Source organism: Chrysochloris asiatica, unplaced genomic scaffold (genome assembly GCF_000296735.1).
Source record: "Chrysochloris asiatica unplaced genomic scaffold, ChrAsi1.0 scaffold00124, whole genome shotgun sequence".
NCBI classification, from domain to species: domain Eukaryota; kingdom Metazoa; phylum Chordata; class Mammalia; order Afrosoricida; family Chrysochloridae; genus Chrysochloris; species Chrysochloris asiatica.
The window spans coordinates 5,485,305-5,507,417 of NW_006408642.1; the positions used below are offsets into that span (position 1 = coordinate 5,485,305).

The 22,113-nt window shown below is 36.9% G+C and overlaps 1 protein-coding gene across 1 annotated transcript in view; it reads left to right on the forward strand.

Moving 5' to 3' along the window:
* TCAIM (T cell activation inhibitor, mitochondrial) overlaps window positions 1–22,113 on the forward strand; it is a 40,614-nt gene that overhangs the window by 14,749 nt on the left and 3,752 nt on the right. Inside the window, exons 5-9 of the mRNA XM_006868776.1 lie at window positions 8,275–8,397; window positions 9,935–10,032; window positions 10,300–10,391; window positions 20,461–20,693; window positions 21,466–21,597. Of these exons, the coding sequence (XP_006868838.1) occupies window positions 8,275–8,397; window positions 9,935–10,032; window positions 10,300–10,391; window positions 20,461–20,693; window positions 21,466–21,597 (678 nt within the window). The remainder of the gene's footprint in view (window positions 1–8,274; window positions 8,398–9,934; window positions 10,033–10,299; window positions 10,392–20,460; window positions 20,694–21,465; window positions 21,598–22,113) is intronic.

Genomic DNA, 22,113 nt, shown 5'->3' on the forward strand with positions numbered 1-22,113 from the left:
AGGCATGCCCTTATTTCTTCAGAAAGCTCAGTAGTAATAGATACTAGGAAACTAACCTGTATGTAAAAAACATACATGGAGACAACTGTTTAAAATTCCGTCTAGAACAGACTATTAAGAAGGAATCCTTTTTCCTTATAAAAACCAAACACAAAGTATTTTTCTTCTGTCATTTGGTATGCTTTGGTAAGGTATTTTTAATAGTGTTTCAAGTAAGTCATTTTTGGTCTCCACAAAGACCATTCTGTTCTGAAATCTGAGGATTCCAGTGTCTTATCAAAATACTCTCACTCATTACAGCATACAAATTATCCACTGGCAGAGGGTCAGCTGTGTGGATTGTCTATACTAGCTCAGGAATTTCTCCCTGTGTTATCTAGCTAGATCCCAAATAAGCCTCGAGAGACAGGACGGTGGCCTAGTGCTGTGCAGAAAGGGAGACACGTCTGTGTCTGAAGGCATGTATGTATCTGCATGTATATATCTGTGGTGATAATCTATGATATATAAAACTGTATTTGTAACTGATGGGTAAATCACTTCCCTAAATATGTAGATTTATTTATTCAGATTCTGCTCTGTAAAAATAACTGAAATGAATTTATGGCCTTGGGAAACTATCATTTAATGATAGACCAGAAGTAATGCAGCAATAAGAAGTAAGAGTAACAAATGGACAGTTTCATTCAAAAGCGGGTTTAGAAAGCTGGGGTACTGATGTGAGGTAAATTACACACAGATTACGGTGGGAGTTAGAGTGGATTGCTGGAAGCATGCTCTAGAAGACAGGTTCTCATCCTTGTAGCCCCTGGGATTCAGCCCATGAAACATCTGCTTACACTAGTAGGAGAATATTGCTCTATTTGTCTGTGTGTCTAAGTGAACAAAAATTGGGATTACCTGTCCTAAAGGGTGTACAAAAGAAACAAGGTTAAATGAAGACCAGAAAGCAAAACGGAGTGCTGCTGGGCCTTGACTGAAGCCAAGGAGTTTTAGAATAATGTTAAAGAACTTCAGAGAATCATCAGTTGGTCATTCCATTGACTGGAGAGTGCAGTTTTACTAGGAGCTGGATGTATAGCCATTACCAAAAAAAACTTGTACCAAGGACCCAGAACTAGGAGTTAAAATGCTGGAAAAGGAATTAAAGCTATAAGAAGTCAATTCAACAAAATAAGCGGTACTTACTGGGGTTCCTTGTCCAAACTGAGTATTTATTGGTATGTTGTTCACCTGATGAAATTCCTCTTTCTTTAATAAAAAAATTTGTTGTTAAGAGTTGGTTCCGACTCTTAGCAACCCTGTATAGGGTTTCCAAGAAGTGACGGGTGGGTTTAAACAGTACACCTTGTGGCTAGCAGTCCAGTGCTTATCCTACAGCTCCACAGCAAGACCCCAATTTAACCTATGTTGTTGTAAAGTACCATCCAGTCAGTTCCAACTCTTGGCAGCCCTGTATAGGGTTTCTGAGCAGCAACTGCTGCATTTGAACTGCCATCCTTGTTAGCAATCAGTGCTTACTTACCCTACAGTGCCACACCAGGACTCTGAATCAGACTCAGTGGCTACAAAATACCATGTTGGACAACTACAGCATTGAAATTATTCCTATAGACTTCTGAGGAATGTGATGGTCAGCTCTAACTCATTTTATAGGTTTATTTACTCCTTTTCTGGTTTGTTTGTTAAATCAGTGTTTTTCAGACTCCAAATCGTAACACACACATTTGTATTCAGGACCAGCCTTTTGTTTTGATTCTTTTTTTTTTTCAAAAATGAAGCAGGATTATTTTGGAATTGTTTTTCTGGTAGTAAGTTTAAATATTAGTTCTTAAAATACTAGTTTTAGTTAAACACAAACACATACGTGTGTGTACTGGATAAAATATTTCTTACCATGATTGCCATCAAAGATACTCGAAAGGCTATTGGTCTAACTGCTACACTTTAGTTTGATCTGAAAGTTGGGAATAATATATGCTGTTTTAATTTTTTGCAGTTTGGATCATGACTCCCTTTTCATCCTCTTAAACTAATGAAAAACTGAATTTCTCTTGTGTTACTATATTTTTCAGTCAGAAACATTATGACCTTAGAAATTATAACCAAATGTTTTTAATTTGCATGTCAATTTTAATCCCTACATGATGATCCAGAAGTCATTTTTAGACACTGCTTGTCTTTGGCTTCATCTTCCCTACTTTCTTCTCTGTTGTCTAGATTTTTTAGCAGTACATTCAATACTTTGTATATACTTTTGTAAGTATTATGAAATCATTCTTGAACCAGGGTAAGATCTAAAAAAAATTAATTAACCCCAGTGAGATACTACTTCACACTGCTATCTGTTGCCATCATGTCATTTCTATCTCATAGAGATCCCATGTGTGACAGAGCAACCTTGCTACATAGGGTTTGAATAGCTGTAAGTTTTATGGAGTCCTGGTGTGGTACTGGTGGGTTAATGTGCTGGACTGCAAAGTCGGTTTGAACTGCAAAGTCAGTGTTTCAAGCTCACCAGTTGCTCCTTAGAAACCCTATACAGGGTCACTATGAGTCAGAACCGACTCAACAACACTTAACAACGACAACAAGTTTTATGGAAGTAGACCCACTAGAATGATAATAATTAAAGAGACAAAACGTAACAAATGTTGTCCAGGATGAGGAGAAATTGGAACCCTCATATATTGCTGATGGGAATATAAAATGTTATGACCACACAGTTGAACAGTTCCTCAAAATGCTAAGTCATATGATTTTGCACTTCCACTCCCAGGTATATAAAGATAATCCCCTTTTTTTTTTAAAGTTCGCTTTATTATGCCGCTTGGCTTTTACAAAAGAACTCCATTAGTACTTGTTTTTGCTAACCGAAAGAATTCCAAAGATGATTTTCACTTTTATGATAAAAAGGCACAAGGTGAAAGTAGCATTCAGCATTGGTTTTGCATCGAGCTTTTAAGGAGAGAGTGCACACTCTAGCAGCGAGAGTGGGGTCACCAGATACTATATTCAGCGCATCATAACTACCACAACTCTAAATCATATCGGTGAACACTGTATATTAGTGTGATTTTAGGTATTTGTGTGTTATTTGGTATGATTTGATAGGTTATTTTTTGATTGTGAGAATACTCAAATTTTTTCCGTATATAAATGAATGCTCTTTGTTAATTTGTTATACTTCATTTCAGTTTACATAGGCATGCTCTACCTTTGGGTAGCAGGGGATACCATTGTCTGAGCAAAATGAAAATAAGCAACCACACAAAAACTTGTTCATAACAGCATTATTCATAATAGCTCAAAAGTGGAAATAACCCAAGTGTTTATTAACTGATAGCAGTGTTTAGGCATAAAAAGAAATGCCGCTCTGATACATGGTACAATGTGGATGAAGCTGGAAAACATCATGTTAAGTGAAAAGACCATCACTCATCTGTCAGCTTGTCGTACTGTGATGGCTTGTATGTTGCTGTGATTCTGGAAGATATGCCACCAGTATTTTAAACCAGCAGGGTCAGCCACGGTGGACAGATTTTGATGAGCTTCCAGAAGAAGACAGACTAGGAAGTAGGAAAGACAAACTGCTTCCAAATATTTAGTCATTGAAAACCTTATGAATAGCAGTGGAACACTGTCAGCACCAGATTATTGAATATTGAAACATGATGAGGAGCACCAGAATATTGTCAGATAAAATGCCATAAGATGAGCCCCTCAGGTTGGAAGGTGCTCAGAATACTAATGTGGGAGAACTACCTCCTCAAAGTAGAGTTCATCGTGATGGCACAAATGGAGTAAAGCCCTTAGGACCATCATTTGCTGATTGGGCACAATTCGAAATGAAGAAAAACAGCTGTAAAAATCCATTAATAATTGGAACATGGAATGTACGAAGTATGAATCTAGGAAAATTGGAAATTGTCAAAAATGAAATGGAGTATATAAACATTGGCATTAGTGAGTTGAAATGGACTGGTGGTATTGGCCGTTTTGAATCTGATAATCACATGATTTACTATGCTTCAAATGACAAATTGAAGTGGAATGGCGTTCCATTTATCATTAAAAAGAACAGACCAAGAGCAATCATGAGGTATAGCGCTGTGTGTGACAGGTTAATATCCATCCTCCTACAAGGAAGACCAGTTAATACCACTATTAATTCAAATTTATGCACCAACCACTAAAGCCAGTGATGATGAATTGAAGAATACTACCATCTTCATCAGTTTGAAATTTACCAAGCATGCAGTCAAGCTGTATTGATCATTACTGGCAATTGGAATGCAAAGGTTGGAAACCAAGAGGAAGGATTAGTAGTTGGAAAATACCAGCCTTGGTGATAGAAACGATGCTGGAGATCCCATGATAGAATTTTGAAAGGCCAATGAATTCTTCATTGCAAATATCTTTTTTAAACAACATAAAAGATGACTCTGGTAGCATAGTGGTTATAAATTGTGCTGCTAACCTCAAGGTCAGCAATTTGAAACTACCAGCCATTCCCCAGGAGAAAGATGAGGCTTTCTGCTCCCGTAAAGATTTACAGCCTCGGAAACCCTAAACATGGTCGCTATGAATCGGAACCAACTCCATTGCACACTACCACCACCAAAAGACTACTATACACATAGACCTTGCCAGATGGAATACACAGAAATCAAATTGACTACAACTGTGGAAAGAGACAGTGGAAAAGCTCCATATCATCAGCCAGAACAAGGCCAGGTGCAGACTGTAGAACAGACCATCAATGGCTCATATGCAAAACCAAACTGAAGCTGAAGAAAATGAAAATAAGTCCATAAGTGCCAAAATAGGACCTTGAATATATCCCACCTGAATCTAGAGATCTTCTGAAGAACAGATGTGATGCATTAGACACTGAAGATCAAAGACTAGAAGAGTTGTGAGATGACATCAAGAACATCAGACAGGAAGAAAGCAAAAGATCATTGAGAAGATAAGAGAAAAGGAAAAGTCCAAAATGGATGTCAGAAGAGACCCTGAGACTTGCTTTGAAGCATAGAGATGCTGAAGCAAAGGGAAGAAGTGAGGAACTACAATAACTGAACAGAAAATTTCAAAGGTCACCTTGAGAAGACAAAGTGAAATATTATAACAAAATGTGCAAAGTGACCTGGAGTTAAAAAACCAAAAGGAAAGAAGAACACACTCAGCATTTCTCAAGCTGAGGGAACTAAAAAAATTCAAACCTCGACTTGCGGTATTGAAGCATTCTATGGGCAAAATACTTAATGATGAAGAAAGCATCAAAAGAAGATGGAAGGAATACACAGAGTTACTGTACCAAAAAGGAAATAGCCAGTGTTCAACCATTTCAGGAGGTAGCATATGATCAAGAGCCAATAATCCTGAAGGTAGAAGTCCAAGGTGCATTGAAGTCATAGGCAAAGAACAAGGCACTGGGAATTAATGGAATACAAATTGAAATCTTTCAACAAAGTGAAGCGGCACTCAAGGTACTAATCTATTCTGTATTTGTGCCCATTCCAAAGGGAGGTGGCCCAATGCAAAAATCATCAGTCAATGCTATTGATACCACATGTGAGTAAAGTATTACTAAAGGTAATCCAAAAATGGTTGCAACCATATATTGACAGAGAACTTTCAGAGGTTCAAGCTGGTTTCAGAAGAGGATGCGGAATGAGGGATATCATTGCTGACATCAGATGGATGTTGGCTGAAAGCAGAGGATACCAGAAAGATGTTTACCTGTGCTTTATTGACTATGCAAAGGCTTTCAATACTGTGGATCATGGCAAGCTATGGACAACATTGCAAAGTATGAGTATTCTAAAGCACTTAATTGTGCTTATTAGGAGCCTGTACATAGACCAAGACGCAGTTGTTCAAACGGAACAAGGAAACACCAAGTGGTTTTATATTAGGAAAGGTGTATGCCAGGGTTGTACTCATTCACCATATTTATTCAATCGGTATGCTGAAAAAATAATCAGTGAAGCTGGATTATATGAAGAAAAACATGGCATCAAGATTGGAGGAAGACTCATTAACAACCTGCGATATGCAGGTGTTATAACCATGCTTGCTGAAAGAGAAGACTTAAGATACCTATTGATAAAGATCAAAGACTACAGCCTTCGATATGGGTTGCACCTCAATGTAAAGAAAACAGAAATCCTCACCACTGGACCAATAAATAACATCATGATAAATGGAGAAAAGATTGAAGTTGGATCTACCATTAACACTTATGGAAGCAGTAGTCAGAAAATCAAGCAATGTATTGCACTGGGAAAAATCTGTTGTACAAGACCTCTTTAAAGTATTGGAGAGCAAAGATGACAGTTTGAGGACTAAGGTGCACCTGACACAAGTCATAGTATTTTCAGTAACTTCATATGCATGTGAGTTATGGTGTTGGAAGAGAATATTGTAAGTACCATAGAATGCCAAAAGAACAAATAGAACTGTGTTGGAAGAAATACTGCCAAAATGCTCCTTTGAGGCCGGAATCATCAGACTTCATCTTTCATACTCCAGACATACTGTCAGGAGGGACCAGTCACTGGAGAAGGATATCGTATATGGTAAAGTAGAGGGTTAGAGAAAAAAAGGAAGACCCCCCAACAAGATGGACTGGCACAGTGGCAGCATCAGTAGGCTCAAACGTAACAACAATTGTAAGGTTGGCTCATGATTCGATAGTGTTTCATTCTGTTGTGCATGGGGTCACTATGAGTTGATGGCACCTAACAGCAAGTGAAAAGACCCAGTCACAAAAGACTACCTATTGTATGACTCCATTTCTGTGAAATGCCCAGAATGAAAAAGATCTATAGAGATAGAAAGATTAGTGATTACCTGGGGGATTCAAGGAAATGGGGAATGACTGCTAATGAATATAATATTTCTTTTCAGGATGATGAAAGAGTAATAAAATTCATTATGGTAATAGTTGCACAATTCAGTGGACATATGGAAAACCATTGAATTGTACACTTTCAGAGGGTACGTTGTATGTCCCCATAAAACTGTTAAAGAAAACTTGTATTACTCTTAGAAAACAAATCGGTGATAACTAATATTTATCTCCAGATCATTTTAGGGTATATAAAATGAGCATTTCTGTAAGTTCTTGAATAGTTCAAGACTTCTTGACAAGTTCAGACTTGTTTAAGTACTCTGGATTATTTGATACTTAAATGGCACCATAGGATAAGCATTCTACCTCAAGGTCAGTTTGAACTGCAAGGCAGTTCAAATTCACCAGCCAGTCCTTGGAAACCCTATACAGGGCCGCTGTGATTTGGAACCAACTCAACAGCACTTAGCAACAACAACTATAGAATAGATATGAGATGCCTGTTTCCTTTTTTTGAATTATAGTTGAATAGACTTCTCTCCATTGACATAAGGGGCCCAGATGATGATAATAAATTAAGCTAAAATTAAAATCACTTATGTGACAGATTATTTGAGGGCAACAGTTGCAAAGGTATATCCAACATTAATGAAGTCCATGAGATTTTGAAATTCTGTTTTGCTTCTCCTCCTCATTTTGATCAGGATTCTTCTATGGCATCTATGATCAGAACATTCAATAATGGTGGCTGAGCACCATCCAGTTTTTTTTTTGTCTCATGGCAAAGGGGACAGTTATTCATTAAGGCAACTGGTTACATATTCCATGTCTTCCTGTAATTAAGAGGTTTTGAGATATCTTTAATATATTCATTATGTATGTATATATATTCCTATCTCTAGAAATATAGCAACAGATTGTATTGTTGTTAAGTGCCATAGAGTCAGTTCTGACTTATAGCAACCCTGTATAGGGTTTCCAAGGCTGTAAACCTTTGCAGGAGCAAAAAACCTCATCTTTCTCCTAAGGAGCAACAGGTGGGCTCAAATCACTGACCTCGTGGTTCACAGTCCAGTGCTTGTGGTACAGAGCCACTGCATTCCCTGGTGATAGATTAGTGTGATTAATTTTTTTTTAATGTGTAAAAGAAGCTGTCATATTGGAATATGATTTAGTAGGTTCTGGAAGTTCTCCAAGCAAACTATTTTAAGAATAGGTATTTACTCTAAAAGAATAGATTTGCTATATATATTTATAATTTGGTGAAACTTTGATTAAAAATGGAATTTTACTATGTGGCTGTTTTCATGGTAATGCATATGTCAATTGATACTAGAAATTCTGGTATTATAATTAGTACTAGAAAATATATACTTGTGTATATATATATATGTATCTGTTTTTTTTCTTTCTAGATCCTGGTTAGATAGTAATGAAAAAAGTGCTCTTAAAAAGCTAAAGAATAGTTTGCCGCTAAGAAAAGAACTAGAGCGACTCAAAGATGAGTTATCTCAACAACTGCAGCTCTCAGACATCAGGTAATAGCAAGAATGTAATTTAGAAATTAAAATAAACATGAATTATCTATTGTTAAACCTTCCCAATTGCTAGATATTTTCATCTTTAATTACTCTGATAATTAAATATTCTTTAGTTATCTTCCCATGAGTCAAAATGTTCATCTATGTAAGAAAACTTACCAATTTCTTGTTTTAAATATTGAAATGTTTAAATACTGACATTTTCACATAATAGTTTAACTTTTCTGCATAATGAATTTAGTAAAAATATATGCTTTTCAAATATACAATAAGACAAAAAATATTGCAGTTAGGGTTCCAGTTTATGTATGCACAGTTTATTTCAAACAAAACATGTTTAGACATTGTCTTTGATGGGTGGATGGCTGCAGACAGGTTCTCTCAGAAAAACACTTGTCTTGGCCTCATTAGGGTGCCTGCAAACAATGGGCCAGTCCAAACAGTAGTTTCTGAGGGGATCTCATGGGTCAGTTGAATTCATACACATTTTGAGGTGTGACACTGACTGCAGTCCCTGTGATGTAACAGCACTTTTCCTACTTCTTCTCTGTGTTTCCCAATTCTGTTGGAATGCGTATCTACATGGTATTATTGTTCACCTTCTAGGCTTATCTATCACTTGGCTGAAAGTTGAGCCGTGGCAGTGAGTTCAGTTTCAGCCTGAAGGTTGTCTGAGGACCATCAGACCAGTAAGCCTGGTCTACTTTATGATTTTAAGTTTTGTTCCACGTTTTCCTCCCACTCTATCCAGGACTTCTTAGTGTAATTCTGTTCTGAATGGATGACAATTGTAGCCAGACACCATCTAATTCTTCTGGCCTTGGTGATGTGGATGGTAGAGTTCATGTGGTCCATTAGTCCCCTGGAATAATTGTTTCCTTGCATCTTTGATTTTCTTCCCTCCTCTTTGCTCAAGATGGGAGAGATCAATAGTTATCACTTTAATGGCCATCCAAGATGGGTTTTCTGGACCACTTAATATCATACTCTTTACATTTACATAGCAATGCTTCTGTGACATTGTGTGAACACTAGGTTGCAGTTTGTTGCTAAGATTTAATACTGATTTTTAAAATAAGGAGAATTCTTTGTCATAAAAATCTAGCAAAAGATAAAAAGAATTTGATACGTCTAACTGGAATTCCTTATTGGAACTTAAAGACAAAATGTTTGTTATTTTACAATGTGAATGAAAAAAAAGTTTTTTGTTTTTTTTTGGTTTAGTGTTTCCCATTTTATCCCATTATTTTAAAATAGAAACAATGCAGTGTATTTGTGTGTTAAAAAATCTCTGGATACTTGAACATAAGTAATACTGTATTTCATATATTCTGGTAGACAATTCATTTTTCATTTGGTTGCTTCTTGGAAACTCAGCTAGTTTGAAAAGCATTAGACAATATAAAACATTCTGTGTGCCTACTTGAGAAAGCAAATCATTGCCTTTCACAGGAATTGAGCGGTTTTCGGTGAATGCTTGCTTCCTCCTTCAGGGAGGCTGGCTGCTAATGGCCTGTGTGCTCTGTTGGCCTAGGTGGCAGAGGAGCTGGGGGATCGCCCATCGCTGTAGCCAACTGCATAGTTTAGGCCGATTAGCACAGCAGAACGTGGAAACACTTAAAACTGCAAAAGGTAAACATTGTCCAATATTCTTCTCAAATAAATGTCACCTGCAAATTGTAGGGGAACCTGAATGTTAAAAGTCTTCTCAAATGCGACCTTAACACAACTGAATTTTTTTTTAAATTTTGACTATAACAGTGACATGAAATTCATCTTTAAGCCTCTAGGGAATGTAATACTGAAGATATACATTAAATTTAAGTTATTTGCACAACTGTAAAAAGAATGAAGCATCACTGGACAGTAACCATTGGGTCTGTGTTCTGTCATCCTCAGGATGCACGCTAATATTTACAGACTGTTCTGGGATGAGTGCCGGGGGTCATGTGATGCTGGGAACAATGGACGTCCATCATCACTGGACAAAGGTACAGAAAGACTGAAAAGCAAGACAATGTCTTTGATTTGTTATCAGCGTACTGCAGTGCTATTATTTTACAAACTAAAAATGACTTGTAATCTTAGCTCTGGGTAATTTCAAGTCAGACATTTGAGATCATGTAGTCTGAGATCAGGAAAGACAGATTTTGAATCATTTTTACTTGTAAATACTACAGTCTTTTCTGAAGCACGTCTAAAATGCTGAGTTCTGTTTGGTTTGGTTTGTTTGATAGGTTTTAACGTGATATAATTGGCATGCAATCAGCTGTACATGTTTAGTATCTATAATTCGATAAATTTTGGTTTATGTCTACACCTCTGAAACCACAATCAAGAGAGCAAGTATATCCATCATCTTCGAAAGGATCATCAGGGCCCTTTGTAATCCCTTCCACTGCTCCCACATCATTGTCTGCTCTCCATGCTTTTTGTCACTATAAATTAGTTTGTATTTTCCAGAGTTTTGTTTAGAAGGAATCAGAGTATGTACACTTTTTCTGACGTCTTTCACGCAGCATAATGATTCTGAGCTTTATCCATAATGTAGAATATATCAAGAGTTCCTTCCTTTTAATTGCCATCTAATAACCTATTTTATATGGTAAACATCAACCAGTTTTGTCCATTTACCTATTAATGGACATTGTGTTCTTCCTGTCTATGACAATTACAAGTAGAACTGATAGGAACATTTCTGTACAAATGTTTCATGACTATATACAAGGGAGCCTCAAAAAGTTCATGGAAAAATTTCATTATCTTTGAATGCCATTTTTCCAAGAGTTTTTGAAGCCCCTGTATTTCCTTTTCTCTTGAGTAATAAGTCTATATCATATGATATTTGTATATTTATTTCGTTTGTTTTAAAGCTGCCAACATTTGGTACGTCCTTTTATCTTTTTAGTTATTATGCTAGGTGTGTAGTGCTATCTTAGTGTTTAATTTGCGTTTCTCTAATGACTAATGATTGTTTTTGTTGTTAGGTGCCCTCGAGTTATTTCTGGCTCATAACGTCCCTATGCACAACAGACATAGCACTGCTTAGTCCTGTGCCAACCTCACAATTGTTGTTACGCTTGAGCCCATTGCTGCTACCACTGTGCCAATCCATCTCGTTGGGGGGCTTTCTATTTTTTGCTGACCCTCCACTTTCCCAAGCATGATATCCTTCTCCAGGGACAGGCCCCTCCTGATAATATGTCCTAAGTACAAGAGACAAAGTCACACCATCCTGGTTACTAAGGAGCATTCAAGCTGTACTTCTTGCAACACAGATTCATTGATTCTTCTGGCAGTCATTGGTACTTTTGAAATATTCTTCTCCAGCACCATAATTCAAATGCATCAATTCTATGGTCTTCCTTCTTCATTGTCTAACTTCCATGTGCATATGAGGCTATTGGAAATGCCATAGCTTGGATCAGGCACATCTTAGTCCTCAAACTGACATCTTAGGTCTTGAACACTTTAAAGAGGTCTTGTGCATCATAGTTCCTTAATGTAATACATCATTTGATCCAAGCAAAATAGAGTATTTGACAACTTCAGTCTTTCCTCCATTTATCATGATGTTATGTATTGATCCAGTTGTGATAATTTTTTTTTTTTCTTTTTTACATTGAGGTGCAACCCATCTTTGATCTTCATCAGTAAGTACTTTAAATCCTCTTTGCTTGTCGTAGATTGTTAATGAGTCTTCCTCCAATCTTGGTGCTAATCCTTCTTTGTATAATCCAGCTTCTCAGATTATTTAATCAATACATAGGTTGAATAAGTATGATGAAAGAATACAACCCTGGTGCCCACCTTTCCTGATTTTAAGCCTTCAGTGTCCCGCAATTCTGTTTCAACAACTGCCTCTTGATCTGCGTACAGGTTCCTCATGAGTACAAACAGGTGTTCTGGAATATCCATTCTTTGCATTGTTACTCATATCTTGTCATGGTCCACAAAAATGAAAACCTTTGCATAGTCAGTAAAGCAAAGGTAAGCATATTTTTTGGATCTGTGCTTTCATCCAAGACTCATCTGATGTCGTTCCACATCCTCTTCTGAATCCGGCTTGAACACCTGGCAGTTCTCTGTCATTGTACTGTTGCATCTGTTTTTGAATTATCTTCAACAAAATTTTACTTGCATGTGTTATTAATGGCATTGTCCAATGATTTCTGCATTACACTGGATCATCTTTCTTTGGAACTGGTACAAATAGGGATCTCTTCCAACCAGTTGGCCAGGTAGCTGTCTTCCAAATTTCTTGGCGTAGATAAGTGAGTGCCTCCAGTGTTGCATCAGTTATTTGAAAGATTTCAAGTTGTATTCCATCAGTTCCCAGAGCCTTGTTCTCTGCCAATGCCTTCAGTGCACCTTGGACTTCTTCCTTCAGTACCCTTGACTCTTGAACTTATACTCTTCATTTTTCCATTTTTTTCTATCTCTAAGTTAAAGAGCAAGTTTCAGAGTATGTTCTGACATCTATTTAGGCCTTATTGTTTGTTCTTATTTTCTTAATAACCTTTTCCTTTCTTCCTTTATGATGTTCTTGATGTCATCCCACAACTCTCTGGTCTCCCATCATAAGTGTCTATGCATCACATCTGTTCTTGAGATGATTGCTAAATTCAAGGTCACAATTTGACTCTTATGGACTTGTTTTAATTTTCATCAGCTCCAGCCTGAACATGTGCTTGAGTAATCGATGATCTGTTTCATAATCTTCCTCTGGCCTGGTTTTGACTGATGATAGGGAGCTTTTCCACTGTCTCTTTATACAGATGTAGTCAATTTGATTTCTTGTGAGGTCCATGTGTATAGTCATCTTTTATGTTGTTTAAAAGAGGTATTTGCAATGAAGAAGTCATTGGTCTTGCAAAATTCTATCGTATAATTTCCAGCATTGTTTCTTTCGCTAAGGCTATATTTTCCAACTACTGATCCTTCCTCTTTGTTTCCAGTCTTTGCATTCCAATCAGCAGTAATTTTCAATACATCTTGAATGCATATTTGATCAATTTCAGACTGAAGAAGTTGGTAGAATTCTTCAATTTCGTCATCACTGACTTTAGTGGTTGGTGTGTAATTTTGAATAATAGTTGTATAAAATGGTGTTGCCTGTACACATTTGGATATTATCCTATTACAGACAGCATTATACTTCAAGATAGATCTTTAAATGTTTTTTTGATGATGAATGCTATACCATTTCTCTTCAGTTTGTCATTCCCGGCGTAGTAAACCATGTGATTATCAGATTATCTGAAATGAACCACTACCAGTCCCTTTCAGCTCATTATTTCTTAGAAATGGGTCCTGGTGTGGCCTTGTGGGTTAATGCTCTAGACTGCAAAGTCAGTTTGAACCACAAGGTTGGTGATTCAAGCTTGCCAGCTGCTCCATGGAAACCTATACAGGGTTGCTATGGGTTGGAACCGACTCGACAGCACTTAAAAACAACAACAATGCTTAGAATATTGATCTTTGTGCATTCCATTTCATTTTTGACAACTTCCAATATTCCTAGATTTATACGTCATACATTCCATGTTCTGATTATTAATGGACTTTTACAACTGTAAAAGGTTCTCCTCATTTTGAGTTGTGCCCCGTCATCAAACGACATTCCTGATAGCTTTATTCTATTTGAGCCATCATAGTCAGCTGTACTTTGAGGAGGCAGCTCTTCCCCAGTTGTTTGTGTTTGTTTTTGTTTTTTCAGTTATTGGGTTGATTAGAGAAGTTAAAGCAGTTTACAAGTCAGGGTCAGCAATGTTCAGAGCACAGTTCTTCCAGTCAGGACAACCTCACGTCTGTCATGCCCACATACAGGCTTCTCTTTGCTTGGGCCTTGTTACAAGGCTCTTTTAGGACTGCTGATCAAATCATCAGAGGGCATACCACTCTACCATAAGCCTCAGCCTAAAGCCCTCCCCTGTAGCTCCATAGGTCAGCAAAACTAACTCCCCAAGGTAAGTGTTTGGAAGCACCCATTTTGCAAGCAAGCCTCCTGCCCAAAGTCACTCATCTTCACTTGTTCTTTGGGCTGGAAAGCCCACTGCTCTGCCTTGTGCTCTGACTCTTTGTTCTGCTGCTCCCCTATCATATTCTGAGTGCCTTCCAACCTGAGGGACTCATCTTCTGCACAATATCTGACAATATTCTGGTGCTCTTCATAATGTTTCAATATTCTGGTGTGATCTGACAGTGTTCTCCTGCTATTCATAAGGTTTTCAGTGTCTAAACATTCAGAAATAGTCCGTCTCTCCTTCTTCCTGGTCTGTCATAGTCTGGAAGCTCAGCTGAAACTGCCCACCATTGGTGATCATGCTTGCGTTTAAAATACTGGTGGCATAGCTTACAGTATCACAGCAACACATAAACCACCACAGTACGGCAAACTGACAGACAAGTGGTGGAATGACTAATGATGTTGGGTATCTTTTCATTTGCTTATTTGCCACCCACATATTTGATGGAATGTCTTTTCACATTTTTGCCCCATTTTAAAATTAGGTTGTTCTTTATATATTTTGAATACACGCTTTTTAACAGATATGTGGTTTGCAGATACTTTCCCCATTATGTAAACCATCTTTTCATCCTCTGTCTTTCAAAGGACAAAAGCTCTCTTTTTATTATTACTGTTTAGATGAAGTTCAGTTGTATCAGTGTGTTCTTTTATAGATTATACTTTTGGCATTATATCTTAAGAAACCTTTGTTTAACCCAAGGTCACAAAGATTTTCTGTGTCTAGAAATTTCATAGATTTAGGTTTTACACATATAGGTCCGTGACCCATTTTGAGTTCATTTCTGTTGTTGTTGTTATGTGTCGTGGAGTCGGTTCCGATTCATAGTGACCCCGTACAGGGTTTCCGAGGCTGTAAATCTTTACGGGAGCAGAAAGCCTCATTTTTCTTCCGCAGAACAACTGGTAGTTTCAAACTGCTGACCTTGCGGTTCACAAGCCCGATTCGTAACCACTACGCTACTTCTGTATGTAGGACAAAATACGGGTCCAGGTGTTTTTGTTGGATTTTTATTGTTGTTATTTGTCCAAGATAATGGGTCCAAGTGTTTTGTTTTTGTTGTTGTTTGTTGTTAAGTATCGTCAAGTCAGTTCTGACTCATAGCGACCCTGTATAGGGTTTCTGAGGAGTGGCTGGTGGGTTTGAACTGCTGATCTTGAGGTTCAAACTGACCTTACGTTCCAGAGCTTATCATACAGTTATCTCATATCTAATTCTTCTGACATCGTTCATTGAAAAGCCTATCCTTTCTCCACTGCATTTCCTTTTATCTTTGTCAAATAGCAGTTGTCCACATGCAGGAGGACTTGTTTCAAAGACTCTCTTTACTTTTCATTGATCTGTTTGCCCATTGTTATGCCAGTACCATGCAAATAAAGACACTTCTATCTCTTCCCTCCCAATCTAAATTCCTAGAGACATTGCTGAGAGAAAGTAAAGAAGACCTAAATAACTGGAGAGATATACTTGGTTTATGGGTCACCACTCAGTATTGTTAAAATTAAGATGTTATAGTTAAGATGCCAATTCTTGATTTAGTTATTTTGCCTGGTGGCTTGCACTGGCTAGAATTTCTGCTATAGTGCTGGAAAGAAGTGGTGTGAGATCTGATATCTTATCTCATTCTAGACCGTAGGAGAAAGCATTCAGAGTTTCACCAACAAGTATAATGTTAGCACAGTGGATTTTTTGTAGATATCCTTTTTCAAGTTAAAGTGTTCCCTTTTCCCTTTATAAGTAAAGGGTATTAGATTGTGTCAGATACTCTTTCTATATCTATAATGGTAATATGATTTTCTTTTTAGCTTGTTAATATGGTGAATTTCATTGATTTACAAATGTGAAACCAACCTTGGAGTCTTGAAATAAATCCCCCTTAGTCCCAGTGTATTATTTTAAAATATATAGTGAAATTCGTGCATAAATTCATAAAATTTTATTTAGAATTTTTACATATAACCTCCTTTCCTCCTGTTTGGGGACTTTAAATACATGTCTGTTAGGCTGTTTGACGTTTTCTCACAGATTCTTAAAAATCTTGTCAACTTTTGAATTTCTTTGTCCCTGTGTGTTTTATTTAAGATTGATTTTATTATGTCCTTTAAAGCTCATTAATCTTCTCTTCTGCTCTATTTAATCTGTTAATACTTTCAGTGTTTTGGGGTTTTTATTTCATCTCAGACATTGTAATTTTAATATCTAGAAATTCAATTTGGGTCTTTTTAAAATATCAGTGTAGTTAAGTATATATAAAATAAAATTTGCCATTTTAAAGTGTGCAGTTCAGTGGCATTAGTTACATTCATAATACCTGGCATTTATCATCACTATCTATTTTCAAAACTTCTTCATCACCTCTGACAGAAACTCTGTACAATTTGGATTTTTTTTACATCATCTATACCTCTACTTCCACCACTTGTCTGTCAGTTTGTCGTACTGTGGTGACTCGTGTGTTGCTGTGATGCTGAAACCATTTCAACCAGTCTTTTAAACACCAGTAGGCCACCCATGGTGGACAGGTTTCAGTGGTGATTACAGACTAACAAGAGAGGCTGACCACCTCTGAAGAGTTAGTTAGCCATTGAGAGCCTTATGAACAGCAGCAGAACACTGGCAACGGAAGAAGAGCCCCTCAGGTCCAATGAGTTCTCCAGGTATGACTGGAGAAGAGCTGTCTCCTCAAAATAGAGTTGACAGTAGTCATGTGAACGGAACAAAGCTTTCAGAACTTTCACATGTCGATGTGGCACAATTCAAAATGACCGCAGACATCCATTAATAATCAGAACATGGAATGTATAGAGTATCAATCTAGGAAAATTAAAAGTGAAATGGAATGCATAGAAGATAAATATTCTAGGCATTAATGAGCTGAATAGACTGTTATTGGCCATTTTGAATCAGATAAGCAATGGTTTATTATGCCAGGAATGACAAATTGAAAAGGTATGGCATCACATTCATCATCAAAAAGAGCATTTCAATATCTATCTTGAAGTACAATGTTGTCAGTGATATGACAATATTCATATGCCTACAGGGAAGACCAGTTAATGCCATTATTATTCAAATTTACACAGCAATCATTAAAGCCAAAAATGATGAAGCATTGTACCAGTTTGTTTAGTCTGAAATTGATTAAACATACAATCAGGTTGCATTAAAAATTACTAGTTATTGGAATGTGAAAGTTGGAAATGGGAAGAATTCATAGTTGGAAAATATGGTCATAGTAATAGAAATGATGCTCGCGATCACATGGTACAATTTTGCAAGACCAATGACTTTTTAATTGCAGGTATCTTTTTCAACAACATAAACAGTGACTAGACACTTGAACCTCACCACATGGAATTTACAGGAATCAATTTGACTACATCTGTGGTAAGGGATGATAGAGAAACTCAGTATCATGAGCCAAAACAACCAATGATATACAGATTGACACACCTGGCTAGCTGTAAGCAAAGAGGTCTTAAAGTACTTACTGATGAAGATCAAAGACTACAGTCTTCAATACAGATTGCACCCCAATGTAAAGAAAAAAATTCTCACAACTAGACTAATAAATAACATCATGATAAAGGAAGAGAAGATTGAAGTTATCAAAAACTTCATTTTGTTTGGATCCACAATCCACTCATGGAATTAGCCATCAAAAAAATCAACGTATTAGGTAAATCTGCTGTGAAAGACCCCTTTAAAGTGTTAAAAGAACAAAGATGTCAGTTTGAGGACTAAGGTGCTCTTGACCCCAGTCAGAGTATTTTCAATACCCTCATATGCATGTGAAAGTTGGACAATGAATAATGAAGACCATAGAAGGATTGGTGCATTTGAGTGATAATGTAGGAAGAGAATATTAAAAGTACCATGAGCTGCTAGAAGAACAAATAACTCTGTGTTGGAAGAAGTACAGCCAGAATGCTCCATAGAAGTGAGAATGGCCAGACTTCATCTCTCCTACTTTGAACAGGCAAGTCCCTGGAGAAGGACATCATGTAGTAACGTGGAGAGTTTGTTATGCATAGACTTGCTATGAGTTGGAATCCACTCCATGCACCTAACGACAACAACTACATACCTCTCTGCTTAACTTTTTGAGCATGTGAAATGAAGTTATAATTGTTTTTACAGTCATTTCTTCTAATTCTTATATTGTGACAGTTCTGAGTTGGATTCATTGATTCGTCTTGCTGTAGGCCATGTTTTCTGCTTCTTTATTTTAAAATAAAAGTTTTTAAATGCCAATGCCACATATATATGAATAAATTTTTTTTTAATTTAGAGAGCAAAAAAAATATTTTGTCTTTTCTAATAGCATTTTTTTTATTAATAACAATGCTAAAAGAACAGATTTTAAAGAGAAATCGGAAGCTTTCAAATAGCAAAAGAAAAAGTTAAAGTCACCTTCACATGCATTATAAAAATCTATTCAACCAACTTTAAACCTTTTGTTTTAGTTACATAAGGCTGCTATTGTATAATTTTCTTATTTCTTTTTTCTGGATATATAATCATTTAAACAACCAGGGGACACATTCTGGAAGCCAGTTTCCTGGCCGCCAACACACAGCCTTTCTTTTTCCATGAGTCTAGAGTCGTCAGCTGCTCAGTCTCTCCATACCTTCACTTCTTCCTCCATTTCTAGTGTCGCCGCTTCTGTGGTTATGTTCAGCTCATGTTCTTCTTACTTGATGGTCCTAGGGTCCTCTGTTCATGGAATGTAAGATTAACTACTCCCCCCCCCTTGGGGAGTAAAATTATTTTTCACAGTGTTAGAATTATAAATAATAAAACATTTTTATTAGAGCTCAGTGGTGCAACGGGTTAAGTGTTGGATCGGTGGTGGTGGTCATGTGCCGTGGAGTCGGTTCTGACTCATAGCGACCCTGTACAGGGTTTTCAAGGCTGTAAATCTATGGGAGCAGAAAGCCTCATCTTAATCCCACAGAACAGCTGGTAGTTTTGAACTGCTGACCTTGTAGTTCCCAGCCTGATTCATAACCACTACGCTACCAGAGCTCCTTAACTGTTGGATTGCTAACCACAAATTCAGCCATTTGAACCCACCATCTGCTGTAAAGGTTTGCAGTCTCAGAAACCTCACTGAGCGCTTCTGCTCTGTTCTATAGCGTCAGTATGAGTTAGAATCAACTCACCGGCAGTGGGTAGTGATTCTGATAGCAGTTTGTGATGCCTTTTAAATCCTCTTAAAGTTCTAAGTCCTCTAAATTCTTTAGTGTAACACACAGGCCCTTACCTGATCTAGCTCCTGTCTCCATGCCTCTTTCATCTCTTCTCTTTCCACAGGTCAGACATGGCATACTGCAGCTCTTGCCAACTCCCTGTTGTTTTGGAACATACTGATTTTTTGCATGCTTCTTTGTTTGCACATATACTCACAATGTCCCATATTCGTCTACCTGTGCTAAACTCAGTTATCTGGTGATTAAGTTAGACTTTCTTAGAAACCTTTGCTTGAACCTCCTTATATCCTTAACTATGAGCCCTTGTAAAACAGCAACAAACTCCTACCATTTGTGTCCTCCAGCTGCTCAGTTTATTTCATAAGCACATGATGTGTGCTCAGTAATGTTAATTACATTTAATTGAGATTTGTAAGTTACAATAAAGTAACTTCTGAAGGAAAAAACTTGGGAGTTGAAATTCATATACTTTATTTCTAAAATCTTTCTTCATCTTAACCATTTAATCAGTCTAAATTTATTTAAGATTCTTACCTAAATATTTAAATATTTGTATTTAGGAATCATTTTTATTTGGAACTTTTTTTTTTTTTCAGGAAATTGTTCAGTTCTTATTTAAAAGTCTTTAAGATTTTCAGTGTTTTATTTGAATATTAATATTTTCAACATTATATTGCCTTTCTCTTATCTTTTCTTGAACTTTCCTCTTAAGACAATAATTTTCTTGTTAAAGTTTTTCAATACCATTGATTGAAGTCCTAAAATTTAGTGATCATAGTTACATAAAACAGTATACTTCTCTTCTTTTTATATTGTAGCTTTTTGAAAGATTGCCAAGTTATTTTGACCTCCAAAGGCGGCTGATGCTTTTAGAAGACCAAATAAGCTATCTTCTAGGTGGCATCCAAGTTGTTTATATTGAAGAATTACAGCCAGTATTGACACTTGAGGAATATTATTCTCTTCTTGATGTCTTCTATAATAGGCTATTAAAAAATAGAATGCCTTTTCATCCTCGAAGCCTGCGTGGTTTACAAATGATCCTTAACAGGTAAATATCTGAAACCCGAGAACTACCTTTACTTTTTCACTTGGGTGGATGTGTATCGAAATATACATATTTTTGTATAGCAGTGTATGATTCTTACAAGTTAAGAAAAAGAATATTACTACTTTGGTTAACAGGACTCAGTTCTACATTAGAAAAGCCATGAACGCATCAAAGGATAGATTGCTAGAACATTCTGTGGTTATAGTCCCATGTCCTGGGCAAAGTCAAGCCTGTGGAAAACCTGATAGCATGACACTATTGTTAAATTATTGGCCAGCATTTTTTGTGCATATACTATTTGCCAACCACTGTGCTTAAATATTGATATGACAGTACTTTGTGTGGTACATGGAGGCCAGGTGTAGCTCTGTAGGATCAGCACTGGGCCACTAAATGCAAGATCAATGGTTCAAACCCACCAGCCTCTCCTCAGAAACGCTATTTCAGGATCACTATGAGTTGGAACCGACTTGACAGCATTTAACAAGAACAATGTACATGATATATACTTAGTACATAAATATTAATATTCTTAATACTATTTAAGTCTCACAATGTCACATAAAGTAGGTATTGCCCCCGTCTTGCAGGTGAAGAAGGTCAAAGCCAGGAAGTATGTGGTCATTCGAACCACCTGTGTCATTTTGGGGTCAGCAAAGATATAAGTCAATTTTTCTATATGCCTAAGGTAGATTTTTTGACTAATAAAACATTTTCTTGGTGAAAAGGATGAATAACTTTCCTTTAATGTGTAATGTATGCTTAATTGCAGTGACAGATATGCGCCAAGCTTGCATGAACTTGGACATTTTAACATCCCAATCCTCTGTGATCTAGCAAGCTTCCAATGGTTTATTCTCGCCAAAGCCCAGCAAGCAAGAGAGAACATGAAAAGAAAGGAAGAGTAAGTACTTTAGTCCTGTCTTACGTCATTCCGTCTAACCCCTAACAAATCAATTCTTCAGAGCTGATAAATATTGGATATGCATAGTGCACTAAATTTAGAAATTTGACTTCTTTGTGTATATCCCATATGTCTTTATTACCTGCCTTGTTCTGGAAGGGACTTGATGAGGCTGTTTTGTAAGGATGAGAGCCTTAATCACTTTACCATCATGTGCCTCAGTTTGAGGAGGGCCTTATAATAGAACATTCAGCTCTGGAGCAGCAGAAAGAAATTCTCCACATGGAGAAGAGTGTTTACAAGTAGGGGGCAGAAAGCAATTACTACTTGGTTGCTAAGAATCCTTATTGCTTAAAAATCTGAAAAATGACGATACAAAGAAAGCCTCATCTCCACTTTAACTTAATTGAAAAGGAATTTAAAGTAAAAACTAATTTTTTTTTTTTTTCAAAAGCAGTCCTCTTTGTATCTTGGAAGGAATCATATTAGAGCAGTTTCCTGTTTCTATGTACTGCT